This window comes from Oryctolagus cuniculus, chromosome 13, assembly GCF_964237555.1.
Source record: "Oryctolagus cuniculus chromosome 13, mOryCun1.1, whole genome shotgun sequence".
Classification (NCBI taxonomy): domain Eukaryota; kingdom Metazoa; phylum Chordata; class Mammalia; order Lagomorpha; family Leporidae; genus Oryctolagus; species Oryctolagus cuniculus.
The window spans coordinates 27,300,499-27,321,448 of NC_091444.1; the positions used below are offsets into that span (position 1 = coordinate 27,300,499).

Consider the following 20,950-nt stretch of genomic DNA (forward strand, 5'->3'; position numbering starts at 1 on the left):
CTGTTACCATTCTGAAGTATTATCACCCTAGTTTCTCATTTTTAGGTTCACTCAAATATTGTTTAATATTTTAAGCTTCAAAGGGTCCATTCTGTGCATATAAATGTGTGATTCTTCAAAACTCTAAAAATTAATTTTTTGGCATGTTATTGGTAAAAAATAGGTATGCTTTACTTGATCTAAGTAATTTTATGTGGTTATTAAGACAATTGACTTAGAAAGACAGAGGTATATTTTTCTCAGAATAAAGCACAGGAATTGTGTTTGTTGCAAGTTATGTGACCTGGGGCTGATGGGACAACTGTCATGGTTCATTACAAAGCGACTTCATAATACACACTTGCTTGATGATATAATAAGTCTGAGAGGTAGAGCGGTCACCTCCACACAGGATGTTGTCCTCCTGGTCACTCTTCTGTCATGTTGCATTTATCTCCTAGTTTCTTCATGACTGGCTACCTCCCCTTGGGCTTCGAATTCGCTGTTGAAATCACTTACCCTGAATCTGAAGGTACTTCCTCTGGTCTTCTTAATGCTGCTGCACAGGTAAGTCCCTGATCCCTCTTAGCCCTGTGGTGATCATTTTATCAAACATTCTAGTACATAATGAGTCTACCTGTAGCTTTTGTTTCCACTTTTCAATGACTGTCTCTAGACGCCAAATCACATGAAATCAAATCAGTTAAGTTCTTGAGAAAAAGTTTCTACCTGTTTTTTAAGAAGCAAACTTCATAAAAATGATTTGTTTCATTTTAGATATTTGGAATTTTGTTCACATTGGCTCAAGGAAAGCTCACATCAGACTATAGCCCAAGGGCAGGGAACATTTTCCTCTGTGCTTGGATGTTTGTCGGCATCATTTTAACAGGTAATGGAGGGCATCTGCCTGGACAACGTCCTATGGTCTTGTCTTTGTATTTTATTATGTGGATTGCTTTTTTTTTTTGCCTTTTTTTTTTTTTTTTAGATTTATTTATTTATTTGAGAGGCAGAGCTAGAGATAGAGAGAGGTCTTCCATCCAATGGTTCACTCCCTAAATGGCCACAATGACTAGAGCTGGGCCTATCCAAAGCCAGGAGCCAGGAGCTTCTTCTGGGTCTCCCATGTAGGTACAGGGGCCCAAGGACTTGGGCCATTTTCCACTGCTTTCCCAGGCCATTAGCAGGGAGCTGGATCAGAAGTGGAGCAGCTGGGACTCGAACTGATGCCCATTTGGGTAGCCAGTGCCTTGGGTGGAGTATTAACCTACTACACCACAGCGCCAGCCCCACATGTTGCTTCTGAATGCAAGAGAGAAAATGAAGTAAAAAGCAAGATGTTGGGGCCGGCGCTGTGGCATAGTAGGTTAATCCTCCACCTGTGATGCCGGCATCCCATACAGGTGCCAGTTTTAGTCCCAGCTGTTCCTCCCCCAATCCAGCTCTCTGCTGTGGCCTAGGAAAACAGTAGTGGATGGCCCAGGTCCTTGGGCCCCTGCACCCATGTGGGAGACCTGGAAGAAGCTTCTGGCTCCTGGCTTCAGATTGACACAGCTCCGGCCGTTGCAGCCATTTGGGGAGTGGCCCACCAGAAGGAAGACCTTTCTCTTTGTCTCTCCTTCTCGCTGTCTGTAACTCTACCTCTCAAATAAATAAAATATTTTTTTAAAAAAGCAGTATGTCATTTGTTTATGCTTTCAAGGATATGAATCTATTAAATAATTTTGCAGGTTTCACATGCAGTATGATTACTCTGCATAGAAAGCAAAACTGTCATGTGTATGTCATGTGTAACAAGAATAGTACAGACCCGGAGGTGGGAAGAGCCTGCTTCACAGTCTGATTCTGCCACTCATTGGCTGTGTGACTTTAGAAAAGTTACTTAACCTTTCAAATCCTCCTTTCTTCATTGGAACATTAGAAGATGCTTTATAGGGCTACTATAAGCATTAACCAAGGTGGTTTATGAAAAACTCTTAGGATGTACCTAATACATGTTAGCTTTGAGTATAACAGAGTAGTGGTGGTAAGAAGTCCTGTGGTGATGGTAAAAATAGCATGTGTGATGGTTGGCTATTTTTTTTCTAAGATTTATTTTTTTATTTGAAAGGCAGAGTTACTGAGAGGCAGAGGCAAAGAGAGAGAGAGACAGATCTTCAATCCGCTGGTTCACTCCCTAAGTGACCACAATGGCTGGAGTTGGGCATATCTGAAGCAGGAGCCATGAGCTTCCTCCAGGTCTCCCACATGGGTGCAGGGGCCCAAGGACTTGGGCCATCCTGCACTGCTTTCCCAGGCCATTAGTAGAGAGCTGGATTGGAATTGGAGTGTGGGACTTGAACCCGCACCCATATGCACAGGATGCTGACTCTGCAGGCAGCAGCTTTACCTGCTATGCCACAGTGCTGGCCCCAGCTAGCTAGTTCTTATACTTTCAGGTGTGATCAGAAGAGATGTGAGCAGTAGAGAGAATGTAATAGAACTTTTACCCTTGTTTTGTACATGCACACAGGTGTAATGATGGATTTGGAAGCACAACTTACGTTCAGTGATGTTTCTAGGCCCATGATGGCTTCTACTTTTATTTTGTGTTGTGAATTTCTTTCTGCATCCCTTTACCAACAGAAGAGGAATAAGCCATGGGATACATGCAGACATGCAGAGGGATTAATTCTTTGATATGCTTATAACTTAGTTATAAAGATAGAGTCTGTTGGAAAGATTTTTTTAAAGATTTATTTATTTATTTGAAAGAGTTACACACAGAGAGAAGGAGAGAGAGAGAGGACTTCCATCCACTGGTTCACTGTCCCTTGGCCTCAACGGGTGGAGCTGCACCCATCCAAAGCCAGGAGCCTGGAGCTTCTTCCAGGTCTCCCACACAGGTGCAGGGGCCCAAGCACTTGGGCCATCTTCCACTGCTTTTCCAGGCCATAGGAGAGAGCTGGATCAGAAGTGGAGCAGCTGGGACTCGAAACAGCATCCATATGGGATGCTGGCACTGAAGGCAGAGGCTTGACCCACTATACCACAGCGCTGGCCCCAGTCAAAGCTTTTTTATATTTGTTGTATACTTGATTATTCTTTTTAAAGCATTCAATATGAAATCTTACCAGTGATGAACATTTATTTTGGAGACACATAACTGCCTATGGTTATTGTCATTCATTTGTTATACTCAAAGACAGTGAAAATACCCTGTTTTTTCAAAGAAAAGCATTCTGTCATGTGGGAGCTTTTCCCCATATTATCTTCACATAGTAAAATAAAGCATACAAAATTGTGAAATATGTGGTATAGTAACAGCTTTAACTACTGTTAACCTGTTGTAAATTATTCCACGTTGGCTCTTAATTTCCAGGCAAGTACCATACACAGATTCATGAAATCAGTGTTTGTTGCACCAAAAAAAGGAACAGTTTTATATTCTCTTTTCATTTATTATTATGATATTCATTAATGTTAACTTAAATCAAGTCTAAAAATAAGAAATGGGGAGTAGGAGTGTCACTGGAGAAGCGTTGTGGAAGCCGTGGGGCTCTTGTCTTCATGCAAGAAAGAATTGAGGCGTGAGACAGAGTAAAGTAAGTAGGTTTTATTGGAGATAGGGCATCCATCAGAAGGGAAGGGACAGGTAGAGGGTGCCCGGTCACTTGGACTCTGGGAGAGCGAGGTTACATGGTTGAATGGAGAGAATATACCTGGTCAGGCCAGGCTGGTGGCTCAGCAGAGAGCTGAGCGCAGTCTTTGTGTAGAGTCCGGTTTATTTATTTATTTAATTTTTTTGACAGGCAGAGTGGACAGTGAGAGAGAGAGACAGAGAGAAAGGTCTTCCTTTGCCGTTGGTTCACCCTCCAATGGCCGCCGCGGCCGGCACGCTGCGGCTGGCGCACCGGGCTGATCCGATGGCAGGAGCCAGGAGCCAGGTGCTTTTCCTGGTCTCCCATGGGGTGCAGGGCCCAAGTACCTGGGCCATCCTCCACTGCACTCCCTGGCCATAGCAGAGAGCTGGCCTGGAAGAGGGGCAACAGGGACAGAATCCGGTGCCCCGACCGGGACTAGAACCCGGTGTGTTGGCGCCACAAGGCGGAGGATTAGCCTAATGAGCCGCGGCGCTGGCTGACTGCGGGTTTTTAAGGGAATCTATTTACTCCCTGCTCCTTCTCCTTTAGGTTAAAGGGTTTTGTGGGGAGTAAGTTAACAGATTCCTCCCCAGGTTGTTGGCTCTGAGGGAGCCAGGCAGAGGGACAGGGAGAGGGGGGTCTGTGAAGGTTTTATTGCCCCAAGTTATCAGGTTAACCATTTGGTCTTGAGGAGAGAGAATTCTGGGAGCTTTCCTGGGGAAAGGGCTGGGACCACCTGGGAGGTTATCAGGGTCTGGGCAGGACTTTGAAGTGCAAAATGCTGGGCTTCCTGAGCTTCTGCAGTAGGAGCTGGTTGCTTCAGGCCCTCTCACACACACATAGGCTAATTTTTAACTTCCTGCCTAACAGGAGTTTAGCCTAGTGGGTAAGATACCTCCCACAGTGCAGTGCCTGGGTTCAAGACCCAGCTCCAGCTCCTGGCTGCAGCTTCCTTCTAAGGCAGACCCTAGGAAGCAGCAGTGATGGCTCAAGTGGTTGAGTCTCTGCTGACCGCATGGAAGATCTGAATTGAGTTCCTGACTCCGGGCTCTGGCCATTGTCCAGCCTTAGCCATTCTGCGCATTTGGGAAGTGAACCAGTAAATGGGATTGCTCTCTCTCTGTGTCTCAGAAAAGGTGTTTTTTTTTTTTTTTTTTTTTTTTTAAACAGAGAGGTAGAAAAATACCTTTGAAAATAAATTTACGTTGATACCGTTACCACCTAGAAATGCTAAATTCTCTGATGTATTTTATTAGAGAGAGCTTGATATAATTTCCTAAAATGTTGATATCCAGCGATGGAGCAGAATTATAGAGGAATATGTGGATTTCAAAGCAAACATTAGGCTTCCTGTTTCCTGTTCTGAATGTAAGAAAGTTGGCAGGCTCCACTCTATAGTAACAATGAGCAAAGAGCTGAACAAACACAGTACTCAAGAACCCTTTTTAGATGCGTAAGACAAGTGAAGTCACAGGGCGAACCCCTGCCTCCACAGAGAGAGAGAGAGAGATTCACAGCTTCCTGGAGCTGAAACTCGGTGAGACCCCGGTGCTGCCGGGAAGACCTGAACTGACACTGCTGAGTGCCAGAGGCCACTCAGAAGTAACACTCCTGGGCAGATCTGCTTCACATTTTTGTGAGTTTTACCACCTGCTTTGGCAGGTGGAGAAAGGAACCATTCTGAAACAGGGCATTCTGTTCTTGACAATGCATGCCCTCAGGAGAAACTTTGCAAGCTGGGTCTGACCTGCTGGAGTTCCCTCAGAGCCTAACTGACCAGGTGGAAAGGAAATACCAACTGTAGGCTCCCCTAGCCCCCTTTCTAGCTGTTCTATTCCTGCTTAGCAGGGGGTGAGACTCACCAAGAGACAGACTTAATCAGAGGACTAGAGGATGTTTCTCCTCCTGTCGTTCACCCACCACATTACTAAAGGCCTTGCTAACAGCAATTTCTTTTACATGGTCCATCATATCCAGCTACCAAGGAGAAGTTACACAACAAACTAAAAGACAGAAAGCACAGTTTGAAGAGCTAGAGCAGGATCAGAACCAGAATTAGATATGGCAGAGATGCTGGAGTTATTAAACTGGGGATTTATTTTCACTTTATGTGAAGGCAGAGAGACAGATCAAGAGATCTTCCATCTACTGATGCATTCCCCAAATGCCTGCAATAGCCAGGGCTGGGACAGCCAAAGCTTGGGGCCCAGATCTCAATGTAGGTATTCCACTTGGGTGGCAAAGACCCAAGTACTTGAGCCACTATCTGCTGCCTCGCGGGGTACACATTTGCAGGAAGCTGGGTCAGAAGCAGAGTAGCTGGGATTCACCAGGCACTCCCTTGTGAGATGTGGGCATCCCACGGGGCAGCTTAATGGCCACATCAAATGCCTTCTCCTAGACTGGGAATTTTTAAATACTATGATTAATGAGCTAAGGGCTGTGATGGGTAATGTACGCAATATGCAAGAATAGATGGGCAGGTTAATCAGAGATGGAAATTCTAAGATGCCAAAAATACTGAAGATAAAAAACATTGTAACAGAAATGAGGCTTGGCCGGCGCCGCGGCTCACTAGGCTAATCCTCCGCCTTGCGGCCGGCATACCAGGTTCTAGTCCCGGTCGGGGTGCCGGATTCTGTCCCTGTTGCCCCTCTTCCAGGCCTGCTCTCTGCTGTGGCCCGGGAGTACAGTGGAGGACGGCCCAAGTGCTTGGGCCCTGCACCCCATGGGAGACCAGGAGAGGCACCTGGCTCCTGCCTTCGAATCAGCGCGGTGCGCCAGCCGCAGCACGCCAGCCGCGGTGGCCATTGGAAGGTGAACCAACGGCAAAGGAAGACCTTTCTCTCTGTCTCTCTCTCTCTCTCACTGTCCATTCTGCCTGTCAAAAAAAGAAAAAGAAAGGCTTGTCTTTGATGGGCTTCTTAGTAAATTGGACATAGTTGAGGAAAGTGGTGTGAGGAGGTGACAACAGAAACTAACAAACTGAAAAGCCAAGACAAAAGACAGAGGAAACAGATCTAAGGACTGTGGGCACAAAAGAAAGAGAGCAGCAGAAGAAATATTTGAAACAAAATGACAGAACGGCCCCCAAATTAATATCCAGGAAGTTCAGAGATCCCTGGGCAGGATAAATGCCAGAAAAGTACATGTTGGCAAAAAACCAGAGGGGAGCAAAAGCCCTTCTCTGTGGCAGAGCACAGATAGGGGTGGAATCAGACTGCTCAGAAATCCTGCAAGAAGGGACGGGACTGGAGCACAGTGCTGAGAGAAAAGCCCATCATCCTAGAACTCCATGCCTTGTGAAATGATCCGTCAACATCAAGGAGAAATAAAAAATTCAGACAAAAATTGAGGGACTTTCTTGTCAGGAGACCTGCCTTAGAAAGAATGTTACAAAAAGCTCTTCAGAGAAAAGGGAAAAGACTTAGGTTAGGAACTGAGATCTGTGTACATAAGGAAGAGTCTTGGAGAAGGAATAAATGAGGGGAAAATGAAACCTTTTTCTTCCTGATTTAACAAATAAAAGTAAAATAATAGCAACAGGGTATTCAATTGTATATCCTTATATATGTGCCTGTGTGTATGTGTGTGTATACACTTAAATGTAAGTGAATTGAATGACAGTAATGATTACAAGGTACAGATCAGAGAATTCACGATTTTTTATTATTATTTGAAATGCAGAATTATGGGAGGCGTGGGGGTGGTGGAGATCTTCCTTCCCATGATTCACTCCTCAGATGCCTGGAACAGCCAAGGCTGGACCAGGCTGAAGCCAGGAACCAGGAGCTTCATCTAGGTCTCCCACAGAGGTTCAGAAGCCTAAGTACTTGGGCCATCTTTTGCTGCCTTCCCACATGCATTAGTAGGGAGCTGAATCAGAAATAGAGCAGCTGGGATACAAACCAGCGCCCATATGGGATGCCAGTGTCACAGACAGTGGCTTAACCACTGTGCCACAAAGCTGGCTCCCAGAAATCAGGATTATTGTTAATATGTTTTAAACGTTTATTTATTTTTAAGGCAGAATTATAGAGAGAGAAAAGGGGAGAGAGAGAGAGAGAGACAAGAGAGACAAAGGTCTTCCATCCCCTAAATGGCTGCAACTACCAGGGCTGGGCCAGGCTGAAGCCAGGAACCAGGAGTTTCTTCGGGGTTTCCCACGTGGGTGCAGGGGCCTAAGGACTTGGGCCATCTTCTGCTGCTTTCCCAGGCCATAGCAGAGAGCTGGATTGGAAGTGGGGCAGCCAGGACTCGAACCAGCGCTGGCGCCGAAGGCCATGGCTTAACCTGTAGTGCCATAGCACAGGCCCCAGGATTATTGTTATCATATGGTATTCATAGTGTTATTTGAAATTAGACTTAGATTAATTGTAACTGAGTATTGCAAATTCCAGGACAATCACTAAAAAGAAAAAATATTATGACTGGTATGCTAAGAAAGGAGTCAAAGTGGAATTTTATAAAATATTCAGTGAGGAGGCCGGTGCTGTGGCAGAGTGGGTAAAACCACTGCCTGCAGTGCCAGCATCCCATATGGGTGCCAGTTCAAGTCCCGGCTGCTCCACTTCCATTCCAGCTCTCTGCTATGGCCTGGGAAAGCAGTAGAAGATGACCCAAGCCCTTGGGCCCCTGTACCCACATGGGAAACCCGGAAGAATCTCCTGGCTCCTGGCTTTGGATCAGCACAGCTCCGGCCATTGCAGCCATCTGGGGAGTGAACCAGTGGATGGAACACCGACCTCTCTGCCTCTGCCTCTCCTTCTCTCTGTGTAACTCTGACTTTCAAATAAATAAATAAATCTTAAAAAAAAAAGTTCAATGAAAACCGCAAGAGGCAGAAAAAGAGTAGAAGACAAAAATGGGGACAAACAACAAGAGCAGCAAATATAAGACAGTAACAGACATGGTAGATATTAACCCAACTATATCAGTAACCACTTTGAGCAATGATAGTCTAAATATACCAATTAAAAGAGATTGTCAGAATATATCAAAAAGTAAGACTCAACTATATGTTGTCTGTAAGAAGCTCGCTTTACTGTAAAAATCCATGTAGATGAAGTAGATGGACATAGAAAGAAAGCAAAGGAAGCATTAGGCTAACTTCTAGGATCCTGATTTTAGTTTTATCTTTTATTCCTATGTTGCTGTGAGTAATAAGATAACTGCCCACACATGACTATCTTCTTATTGTACACTCTCTTTTGAGTATGAGTGGCTGTAACTACCAGCTTAACACCAGTAACTTACAAATCTGTCTTCAGACTGCAATCTCTTACTTTTCAGACCAAGATGCCCACAGTCATGGGTCTCTCTCTTGACGTCAGCCTGTCTGGAGCAGACCTCACCGTCTGCCCACCATACCTGTTCTTTGTGTTATCAATTTCAGATGACTAGGGCCACCATCCATTCGACTGCCCAAACAAGGAAACTCTGAAGTCACCCAGCCCTCCCTTCCTGTTGTTCGTGTTCTATCAGACCAATGGCCCTTGTTATATTCCAATCTGTCTCTGAAACCTGCCCCTGTGCCACCAGTTCTCACAATCAGGCACTTGCCTTCTCAGCAGGATTAAAACCTCATGGCCAGGCTGCCTGCCTCCAGTCCCATTGCTGTTAGTCTCCACATTGCTGTCAGATTAAGCTCCCTGATACATAGATCTGATAATGTTACTGCCTTCTCTGATACCATGTAAGCTCTTTGCATGGTGGGCATGACATCTGCACACCCAGTATTTGATGTTGTAATGATCCCAGACCACCTCGAGTGTCAAGAACAGGCTGTATTCTTCCTGCTCCCCTCCTTGTGTCTACTGTCTCATACCTAGTGTGCCTTCCTCTCCTGTCTGCTCAACAAGGTCCTCCTAATTTTTCGGGCTTCATTTGAGCATGTATCCTCCAATAAGCTTTGCCTGGTTTCCCTCCTCTGACAGGCATTTTGTCTCCCATATTTCTACTACACTTTTTATGTATTGCAATATCACAGTTATCGTATTATTTGTGTATCAAAATTTTCCTAGGTTGGAAAGTCCTTTAGAGAAAAGAATTGTGCTTTTTATCTTTGTGCCTTTGGTTCTTAGAGTCCCATGTTTGTTCACTAGTGAATGACTTGTCAGTTACGTTAAAGACTGACAGGGACCAGCGCTGTGGCGTGGCAGGTAAAACCGCCACCTGCAGTGCCAGCATCACATACGGGTGCCGGTTCAAGTCCTGGCTGCTCCACTTCTTTTTTTTTTTGGACAGGCAGACAGGCAGAGTTAGACAATGAGAGAGAGACAGAGAGAAAGGTCTTCCTTCCATTGGTTCACCCCCCAAATGGCTGCTACTGCAAGCACGCTGTGCTGATCCAAAGCCAGGAGCCAGGTGCTTCCTCCTGGTCTCCGACTCGGGTGCAGGGCCCAAGCACTTGGGCCATCCTCCACTGCCCTCCCGGGCCACAGTGGCTGCTTCATTTCTGATCCAACTCTCTGCTATGGCCTGGGAAAGCAATAGAAGATGGCCCAAGTTCTTGGGCCCCTGCACCCTCGTGGGAAGACCCAATGGAGGCTCCTGGCTTCAGATCGGCACAGTTCTGGCTGTTACAGCCCATTGGGGAGTGAACCAGTGGATGGAGACTCTCTCTCTACTTCTTCTCTCTCTGTGTAACTCTGATTTTCAAATAAATCTTAAAAAAAAAAAAATAAAGACAGAAGTACTATCATTTCTGAAGGGTACAAGGATGCTATTGAATATTATGGTACTTGAGTGTTATATTTGACAGTATGAGAAAAGACTTTTTGAACTTCTTAGAGAAAAATATACTTACAAACAATGTATGATAACTCCATTGATGCTTCTCTGTTTCAGCATTAATCAAGTCTGACCTGAGAAGACACAACATAAACATAGGAATTACGAATGTCGAAATTAAAGCTGTAAGTAATAAATATTTTTACAGTTTATTGAGAAAAATTTTAATAGAATAAGTGTGAAGCTGTTCTTATCTAGCTGCTATTTCTTTTTCCTGGAACAACTGTCAATCTGTAAAATTAGCATATGCCGGATGCTATACTTATTTTTCCTTCTGATTCTTTTTACAGGTGCCAGTTGACAGTCCTATGGATCAAGAACCAAAAATTACGTTGTCTAAGCAGTCAAACTCATCCATTTGAGGTGAAAAGAAAAGTTGTTATCCTGCAGTAATTGGGATAGAGTGTGATGATCATGGAGTGCTCTGTGACCAGTGAGCCTGGCTTTGCAGGTGGTGGGGAATGGACACATACTTGAAAATTACTGTATGCACTCTAAATGCACAATGTCATTTTGATTTATTGTTTTAAGCAGTATTTTGCTTAAAATCCTTTGCTTAAATCATGCTGACACTACCATTTGTCTAACTAGTATCCCATTTTCAGTCATATATCATGTCTGAAAGTGAGCTCCTTAACATTTACTTTTAAAAAACAGGTTTTTTTTTTTGTAGAACATGGAAGTTTAGAAGACTTTCTAAAATGATAATATGGAGGTCTAGTCCTGTAAGACACATTCAAGTACATGCAGTTTATATGTAAAAATATTCAGTGGGGGCTCCTGCCATCGGATCAGCGCGGTGCGCCGGCCGCAGCGCGCCAGCCGTGGCGACCATTGGAGGGTGAACCAACGGCAAAGGAAGACCTTTCTCTCTCTCTCTCTCACTGTCCACTCTGCCTGTCAAAAAAAAAAAAAAAAAAAAGGATTCAGTGGGACCAAATATGGAACCCACTGCTAGTTGGCTACCTTTTGACTGTGTTGACCAACCGTCCGTACCACCTCCATCTGAATACAGTATCCCAACATGATGCTACCAATCCACCAAAGGACAAAATTGAGATTAGGCTTCTAGATGATCTCTAGGATTTTTTTTCCCCGTTTCTTGTACTCTTGTTACAGAGTGCTTTGTAACAGGTACTTTCAATGGGCCACAAAACTATTCTGTGTATAGTTTTGGTTTTAGGATTATGTTCTAATTAAGCTAAGGAGCCCAGACACAATGTCAATATCTTGAGTTTTTTTCTTATTGGTTCCTATAACAGATAAATGCTAACCCTATATTTTTTCAGTCCAACTTGAAATGGAATAGTTTTGTACTCATCGCCTTTTTTATTCTCTTTTTTCAATTCATAACTTTATAGTAAGATGATTTCTTCATATATTACTAGCTATTTCATGATTTCTTACATCACATCCTGTATTTTGCCTTGAAGTTTCCTGAGATAAGGAAATGTATAACAACTTCAGCCAGCCCAGGTGTCCCCTTTTAGTGGAGACCTCTTGAAATGCTTGCTGTGCTAATCCTGCAGTGGCAGTTGTACAGCCGTTCTCCTTTGAGGCAGAAATGCCATGCCCAGGTACGTGCGCCATCAGCACGGCGGGAGGTGGATTCTCGTCTTCACCAGAGTCAGTGTAGGTCAGTCACTACGCTGTTGTAAAAGTCTTTTACATGCTCAGGGTAAGGAGAAAAGGACCAAATGTTTTCCCACAGTGCCTACCACTGTGTTTTGTTTACAGTGAGAATTTAAATGTTGTTGATATCCCGACTCTTCTAAACTTGTGGGGAGTATCTTTACATTGATGACACTGATCCACCATAATATTCACATTATGTCCACAAACACAAAAAAGGCCGGTCACGTATGGGGTATGCTTGGAGTGAATATCACTTTATTTTTTAGGTCAGTGGGAAATAATTTTAATCAAAGAATTGTCCTTTTTCTTCCCACATATCCTGTTTTGTATTAGGAAATGACATTGTGATCCATTTCATACAAGTAAAATATTACAAAATATTTACAGAAAAATATTAAAAATAACTCAAAAGGCAAGATGAAATAAACTGGTTTTTCAGGAATCTCTATTGTAGTGCCCACAGCACACAAGAAGAGAGTCAAAACAAATAGTAACTAAGATTTCCCTGATTACAAATTTCCAAAGAGCTGGAGAAGGCACAAAACAGGATGAAATGCTGGTGTGACAGGGGCAGATGTTAGCAGCACTGCTTCAATAGTCCATCTGTGAATATCACTTTTGATTTAAGCAGAATATATGCCTTGATCCATATTGAGATGATAACATTCTCTACAATAAATTGATTACAAATGCTGCAGATCCTAACCGTGGAGAATGTGTTATCAGAACAACTGAGTTAGGAATCAGGAACTCCATGAATCCTGTCCATGTGATCTCAGAGATCTTTTAAAAGATAAGTGTGTTCCTCATGGCATAGAACAAATCGTTGTACCACAGGAATTCAAATCTAGCTAGAGGAAGTTTCCCTGGACGATTGGATAAACAATTGTGATTGTTCCTTTGTGGATACAAAGTCTTTCAAAGCTCTGTGAGACGTTTTAGTCAGTCGGTGGTAGCTCAGGCAGAATATGCCCAATCGTTAGCTACCTTTGTGTTTATATCACAGGTAAAAAATGACCAAAAATAAATTCTAAGGTTTCCCATATCCCCTAAAATAATTGTTTTTATTTTTAAACTGTCAATAGTATTTAAAATAATCATGTATTTGTTGAGTTCTTCCAGTTTTGAACAAATTACAGATAAAAGCTGGAATGGAATGCTTTATTTCTGAAAGTATGTGCATTTGGTCTATGTCATGTATTTTTTCTTGTTGATTAGAAAAGGGGTGAAATATGTGATAAACTATAAAATGAATGGATAATTTTTTCTGTATTTTGAATGTAAGTTATAGAGTATGTCAAACAAGAATGTCATAACTTTGGAGTATGCAGTAGGTAATTATCACCTGTGTAAATCTTTGATTTTAGCCAAGAAACCAGATGCTTTCAAAAGCTATTGCGTTTATAAATGTTGTAAGTATAGCTTTTGCCTTTTGAAGATGTTGGAGAAATGTGTTTAAAAGTATGTTTGTGTATAATAGGCTGAAGATGCCTATATCTTGAGTCATTATTCACATTCAAAGTTTTTGCTCTTTGTACTTATTTATCTGTATGCTTATTCTTCAGTACTTCCGGTTCAAAATAAGTTTATTTTTTTAAATGTTAATTTTGTACGACTTTTTTTTTTTTTTTTTTAAGTTTTGATACTTCATTACACCATGGGGATTGAAAAGGGATTATAAGATTTCAGAATGGCCCAGGAGGGAAAGAGGTAGGGTTACAGAACATAAGCAAAGGTGCCGGTGCTGTGGCAAAGTGGGTTGAGCCACTGCCTACAGTGTCAGCATCCCATATGGGTGCTGGTTTGAGTCTTAGCTGCTCCACTTCCCATCCACATCCCTGCTAATGCACATGGGAAAGCAGCAGAAGATGGCCCAAGTGCTTGGGCCCCTGCACCGATGTGGGAGACCCAGATGAAGCTCCTGGCTCCTGGCTTCAGCCTGGCCCAGCCCTGGTCATTGCAGCCATTTGGAGAGTGCACCAGTGGATGGAAGACTTTTTCATCTCTGCCTTTCAAATTAAAACACACATACACACACACGGAAAGTCCACCAGGGTCAGGGCTGAAAGAGAAGCTTTAAACTATATTAATGTTCTATTCATTTAAAAATAATTTCAGACAATGATGTGAACAAGATGGAGAATAAGAGCATCCTGCAGAAGTACTGATTTTTGTCAACTACCATGGACTCCCTTGTGGGAGTCCAGAAGTCCAACATAGAACTTTGAGCATACAGTTTGAGAAAAACATCTGCACATAGATACACTGACAAGCATAAGAACAGATTGCTTTACCTGTATCATTCTTCCTTCAAGGTGAAATGGCTGAGTACCAGGAGAGACACCATCAGCCCATGATTTCTCCCACAGAGGAATGTGAAGACATAGTGTTCAGCTGCCCCAGCTGTGTGGGATGGTGCCCAAGACGCTCACTTCTTTTCTTGACCCAACCAAAATATTAAGATGCTTGGTGTAGCTGAAAAGGCTAGGAGAAGATAAGAGAGGCCGTGGACCTTACTAATCACTCCACAGATTCTTCTAGGAGGCTTCTCCAAGCCACGAGAGCTGCCTTGCCTAAGGACTACTCCTCTCCAAATGGATGTCCCAAATGCTCTGGGTACCTAAGCTGTCACCACCATGCTGGCTCCCTGGATGTGCCCCTGTGGAAAGTGACTTCAAGTGTCTTGGGCAGACAGCAGCTTGATTCTGCAGAATTGGGAGAAGGCACATAAACTTGGATATTTCAGGACACTGCCCATAGAAAGCAAACAGGAAGCTTCCAGCACCCTGAGTGGCATTGCAGGATTAAGGGCAAGTCTACAACCTTAAGAATTACACCCCCCCAAGAGGTATGGAGCGGTAAATACTTAGAAAAGATCTGAGGGTATCAGAATCCCTGACCAGGTTGACTGATGAATGGATTTCTCTCCTAAAGCCAATCAATAGGCTCTAGGAAATGATTGCTTCTCAAAGGCAAAGACATCAACATAAGATTTCAAGGAACAATAAAATCAAGGAAATAATACCACCAAAGAATACAATAATGTTTGCGTAACTTTAAAGAAATTGACGTCTACAAGTTGCCTAAGGAAATCAAAATAATTATTTAAAGGAAACTTGCAAGTTATAAGAGAATACTTACACACAACTTCGTGAAGTCAGAAAATATGTGGCCAAAACATATTCAAAGAGAAATCAAAGAAGGAGACACCTTCTGAAGACTACAATGATAGAACTCAGTGACTTCTGAGAATAACTGACCATGCAGGGGACACAGCCATTGGTGCTGACTGAAGATCCTCCAGCTCATAAAGCAAATTCATTAGATGAGATAGGCAGAGACTTCCAGACCCAAGACAGGTAGGGCCAGCGCCCCTAATAAGCAGGAAGAGGCTATAGAAGATGTGATGATTCTATATCCTTCAGCATCCCGTAAGATTAAGGTCTGGGATCTCTGAGGGGGGAAATGATAGAGGCAGGTAGATAGGATTTAATCAGTTAGATTTGTGAGCTGGAAGACCACACCCCCTTTGTGATCTTACTCCCCTACCTGACTTCACCTGCCAATCACACTATGTAATCACTCCCCTTTGGGAGTACATAACAGGCCTGGAGTACGGGAGGCCCCTCCCTTGTTGCCCCACGCCTCTGCTTTCCTGCTTGCATGCTTGCTCCATGTGCTCCCGACCTGCTCTCTGCCTGGTATGGACCCAACTTGTGTTTCTAGACTTCTTTCTCCCCTAAATAAAGCCCTCACTTTCCTGTGCATTTCTCCCACTGAATAAAATGCTTAAAAATTAAAATAATAAAGTAAAATACTACAATGAATGAAAGGAAAAATGCAATACAGTCAACAGCAGACTTGATCAAACAGAAGAAAGAACAGATTATTTCAAAATATCCAGTCAAGGGCTGGTACTGTGGCGTAGCAGGTAAAACCACTGCCTGCAGTACTAGCATCCCATATGGGCACAGGTTCAAGTCCTGGCTACTCCACTTCTGATCTACCTCTTTGCTGTGGCTTGGGAAAGCAGTAGAGGATCCTAAGTGCTTGGGCCCCTGCACCCGTGTGGAAGACCCAGAAGAAGCTCCTGACTCCTGGCTTCTGCGGCCATATGGGAAGTGAAAGTGGATGGAAGACTTCTCCCTCTCTCTGCTTCTGCCTTTAACTCTTTCAAGTAAATAAAATCTTAAAAAAAAAAATCCCAAAAATTTAGATTTAGAAGGAACTTAACACAATAAAGGCTATTTATGAAAAGCGTATAGCTAATATTCTCAGTGGTGAGAAGCTGAGACCTTTTCCTCTAAGATCAAACAAGGCGAGGTTGCTTACTCTCTCCACTTCTACTCAACAAAGCACTGGAATCTTAGAGTTGTGAGAGGCACCAAACTGGAAGAAATTAAATTGTCTGTTACAGAAGACATCCTCTTATATTTAGAAAACCCTAAAGAATTCCCCAAAAACTTCTAGAAATAATAAATTCAGTTGCTGAGAGCAAAATCAATATATAAAAGCTAATTGCATTTGTAAACACTAAAAACTATCCAAGAAATTGAGTAAAAAACCATTTGCAATAGCAAAAATAAAATTCTTAGGAATAAGTTTAACCTGGGGCTGGCACTGTGGCGTTGGGGCCCTGCACGCACATGGTAGACCCGGAGGAATCTCCTGGCTCCTGACTTCAGATCAGCCCAGTTCTGGCCATTGTGGCCATTTGGGGAGTGGACCTGCAGATGGAAGACCTTTCTCTCTGTCTCTCCCTCTCTCTGTAACACTGCCTCTGAAATATGTAAATAAAATCTTTTTAAAAAAATAAGTTTGAGGAGGTGAAAAATCTGTATATTGTTGAAAGATATTGAAGAATAAATGTAAAGAAGTCCAGTGTTCATGGATTCGAACTCAGTGTTGTCAAAATGCCTGAACTGTCCAAAACATACATATTCAATTTGATACCTATCAGTACACCAATGGCATTTTTTACTGAAACAGAAAAAAATTTTTAAAAATTTGTATAGAATCACAAAAAATCCTAAATAGCCAAAGCAATCTTGAGAAAGAACAAATCTAAGGACATCACACTTGCTGTTTTCAGATTATATTACAAAAGTAATCAAGGCCGGCGCCGCGGCTCACTAGGCTAATCCTCCGTCTTGCGGCGCCGGCACGGCACACCAGGTTCTAATCCGGATTCTGTCCCGGTTGCCCCTCTTCCAGGCCAGCTCTCTGCTGTGGCCCGGGAGTGCAGTGCAGGATGGCCCGAGACCTGGGCCCTGCACCCCATGGGAGACCAGGATAAGTACCTGGCTCCTGCCATCGGATCAGCGCGGTGCGCTGGCTGCAGCGTGCCGGCCGCGGCGGCCATTGGAGGGTGAACGAACGGCAAAGGAAGACCTTTCTGTCTCTCTCTCACTGTCCACTCTGCCTGTCAAAAAAATCAAAACATTTACAATACCAGCATAAAAACATATGGGGGAGGGGGCATTGTAGCATATTGGGTTAAGCTGCCACCTGTGATACCAGATAAGGGCATTGGTTTGTGTCCCAGCTGCTCCACTTCCTATCCAGTTCCCTGCTAATGTGTCTGGGAAAGCAGCAGAGGATGGCCCCAGTGCTTAGGCCCTTGCATCCACATGGGAGACACAAAAGAAACTCTTGGCTCCTGGCTCACAGCCCCATCTGTTGAGGCTATTTGGGGAGTGACCTAGTTGATGGAAGATATCTAACTCTGCCTTTCAAATAAATCTTAAAAAAAAAAAAAAAGAAAAAGAAAAGAAAGAAAAACAGATATATGGCAATAGAACAGAGTAGAAAGCCCAGATATACTACAGTCAACTAATATTCAACAAAGTTCCAAAAGTACAAATTCATGGAGCAGACATGGTGTTGCAGTGGGTTAAGCTGCTGCTTGGGGTGCCAGCATTCCATATCCGAGTGCCTGGGATTGAGTCCTGGCTCTGCTCCCAATTCCATCTTCCTGTGTCTGTGCACCCTGGGAGGCAGTAGTGATGCAGCTGAGTTTCTGCCGCCCACATAGCAGACTTGCACTGAGTCCTGACTCCCAGCTTTGACCCAACCCAGCCCCAGCTGTTGCAGATATTTGGGGAAAGATTCGGCAGATTTCTCACTCATTCTTCCGCCCTTTGTGTCCACCTTTCAAATAATGAAGTTAAAAGAAAGAAATAGTGTTGAAAAACCAGATACCCATATGCAAAAAAAAAAAAAAATCCTTACACAAAAATCAATAACTCAATATAGATTAAAGATAGAGGCCGGCGCCGCGGCTCACTAGGCTAATCCTCCGCCTAGCGGCGCCAGCACACCGAGTTCTAGTCCCGGTCGGGGCGCCGGATTCTGTCCCGGTTGCCCCTCTTCCAGGCCAGCTCTTTGCTGTGGCCAGGGAGTGCAGTGGAGGATGGCCCAAGTGCTTGGGCCCTGCACACCATGGGGGACCAGGATAAGTACCTGGCTCCTGCCATTGGATCAGTGCGGTGCCCGGCAGCGGCGTGCTGGCCGCGGTGGCCATTGGAGGGTGAACGAACGGCAAAGGAAGACCTTTCTCTCTCTCTCTCTCTCTCTCTCTCTCTCTCTCACTGTCCACTCTGCCTGTCAAATAAAATAAAATAAAATATAGAAATGGAAGACCTGAAATCATACACTTCCTAAGAGAAAGCATAGGAGAAAAGCTCCCTAGCATTGGTGTTAGCAGGTTTTTTTTTTTTTGGGGGGGGGGGGCGGTATAATACAAAAAAAAAAAAAAAAGCTGCAAAAGTAAAGCTAAACGAGTGGGCTTGCAAGCTAAAAAGTTTGTGTATAATGAAGATAATCAACAAAATGAAAAGGCATGATATGGAATGGGAGAACATATTTATAAGCCACATATTCAATAAGAGATTAAAATACATAAGGAGCACAAGCAACTCAATAATCAAAAAACAACCCAATTGAAAAATGAGCAAAGAAACTGAATAGATATTAGATATTTTTCCAAAGAGAATATAGAAATGACCAATAGTGTTTGAAAAGGTGCTCAGTATCACTAATCAGAGAAGTGCAAATCAAAACCTCACACCTGTGAGGCTGTTACCAAAATGTCAAAGATGACAAGTGCTTGTGAGGATATGGAGACAAGAAACTCACACATAGTGAGAGTGTAAATTAACCCAGCCATATTGATAATGGCATGGAAGTTCCTCAAAAAATTAAAAACAGAACTATGGATGATACAGCACTCCCACCATGGGCATATATTCAAAAGAATAAAATGATCTAAAAGAGGTGTCTGCCCTTCCCTGTTCATTGCAACATTGTTTACAATAGCCAGGAAATGAGGGAAGACAAGGAAGTGACTGTCCTCAGATGAATGGATAAAGAAGCTGTGTGGCATGTACATGGTCCTGTGCCTCGTAATGATATTTCCACCAGTGATGGACCATCTACAATGTTGGCCTATAGATTGTAATGGAGCTCAAAGATTCTTATGGCTGAGTATTTTTTACCATACCTTCTCTATGTTTAGGCGCATACATGTTTAATGTTGTTTACAGTGACCTACAGAATTCAGTACCGTAATGTGCTGTACAGGTTTATAGCCTGAGAGCAATAGGCTGGTCCAGATAACCAGGTGTGCAGCAGGCTGTACCACCTACCACCTAGGTTTGTGTAAGTGCACCCTATCACGTTCTCACAACAAAATTGCCTCATGATGCATTTGCCTGGTGTAGCCCGTCAGTAAGTGACACATAAACTGTACAACGTGATTATTCAGCGTCAATAAAGAAGAAAATCCTGCCATTTGAAGTTGGGATTGATGACATGGATGAACCCAAGAAGCCCTGGACTCCTGGCTTTAGCCTGGCCCAACCCCTACCATTGGGCTATTTAGGGAGTGAACCAGCAGACGGAAGATTCTTTATCTCTTTCTCCCCCTCCCCCTCTCTTTCCTCCTCTAATTCTGCCTTTCACAATTTTAAAAATCTTTAAAAATTAATACTGTATGCTAGAAATTTGCTGAGAGATCTTATGTGTACTCACCACATGCACAGTAACTGCGGTGGTTTGCATGTGGTTTGTCCTCAAGGGCTCACGTACTAGAAGCCTTATCTCGGGTGCGGTGAGTGATGTGGGAGGTAGTAGAACCTCTAAGAAACAGGACCTGGTGGAGGTCCTTAGGTTATGGGGGTGCTGCTGTCCCGTGGGAAGCTGGTCTGGTGTGAGTTCACACCAGGCCAAGTTGTAAAAGCCTGAGCCTGACCCTCTGGCACTCAGCTTCCTAGCTGGTGATGTGATCTCTTCGTTCCACCCAGGTCCTCACCAGAGCCCAGCTGATGCCGGCACCATGCCCATGCCCTTGAACCTCCAGAACTGTAAGCAAAGTAAACTTTTTTTCTTTGTCAAATGAGTGGCCTCGGGTATTTCGTTATAGCAATGGAAAACTAATACAGTACCTGTGAGGTGGTGGATATGCTAATTAGCTTGATTGTGGCTATCAGCTCACGATGTATACAAATATAAAAATACCACATTGTACATTTTTGTATTTCCATCTACTTGAAAGGCAGACAGAGATATCTTCCATCCACTGATTCACTCCTTAAATGCCTGCAATACACAGGAGTAGGCCAGGCAGAAGCCGGGAGCCAGGAGCTCCATCCAGGTTTCCCATGTGGGTGGCAGGGCTCCAAGCACTTGAGCCTTTATCTGCTGCCTCCCAGGATGCATTGGCAGGAAGCTGGATGAGGAGCAGAGGGGTCAGGACTCCAGCTGGCACTCTGATGTAGGTTGTGGGAGTAGCGAGCACTGGCTTAACCCACTGCACCACAACTCCTGCCCCTGAATAGATACAATGTTTGTCAAGGGTACCTCAGCAAAGCTGTGGGGAAAATAAATAAAATTTCATGACATCTTAACAAAATTTTCATTTT

At 43.6% G+C, this 20,950-nt stretch overlaps 1 protein-coding gene and 1 long non-coding RNA gene across 6 annotated transcripts in view; one reads left to right on the forward strand and one right to left on the reverse strand.

The window, feature by feature from the left end:
- FLVCR1 (FLVCR choline and heme transporter 1) overlaps positions 1 to 20,950 on the forward strand; it is a 43,349-nt gene that overhangs the window by 22,192 nt on the left and 207 nt on the right. The window contains exons 7-11 of one of the 5 annotated variants that reach the window (XR_011381431.1): positions 441 to 546; positions 757 to 868; positions 10,452 to 10,519; positions 10,685 to 10,757; positions 20,333 to 20,392. Coding sequence is in view for 4 of the 5 variants with exons in the window: in XM_002717517.5 (XP_002717563.1) it covers positions 441 to 546; positions 757 to 868; positions 10,452 to 10,519; positions 10,685 to 10,756 (358 nt within the window). In the remaining variant the exon portion in view is untranslated. Of the gene's footprint in view, positions 1 to 440; positions 547 to 756; positions 869 to 10,451; positions 10,520 to 10,684; positions 13,635 to 14,147; positions 15,062 to 20,332; positions 20,393 to 20,950 lie in introns of those variants that run through there. The other 4 variants (XM_002717517.5, XM_008268436.4, XM_051821332.2 and 1 more) reach the window with 4 other exon arrangements.
- Positions 512 to 14,453, reverse strand: LOC127482693 (uncharacterized). Its single transcript, XR_007909912.2, has 3 exons — positions 14,324 to 14,453; positions 10,411 to 10,468; positions 512 to 651 (listed from the first exon to the last, which is right to left on the reverse strand). It is a non-coding gene; the product is annotated as an uncharacterized lncRNA (long non-coding RNA).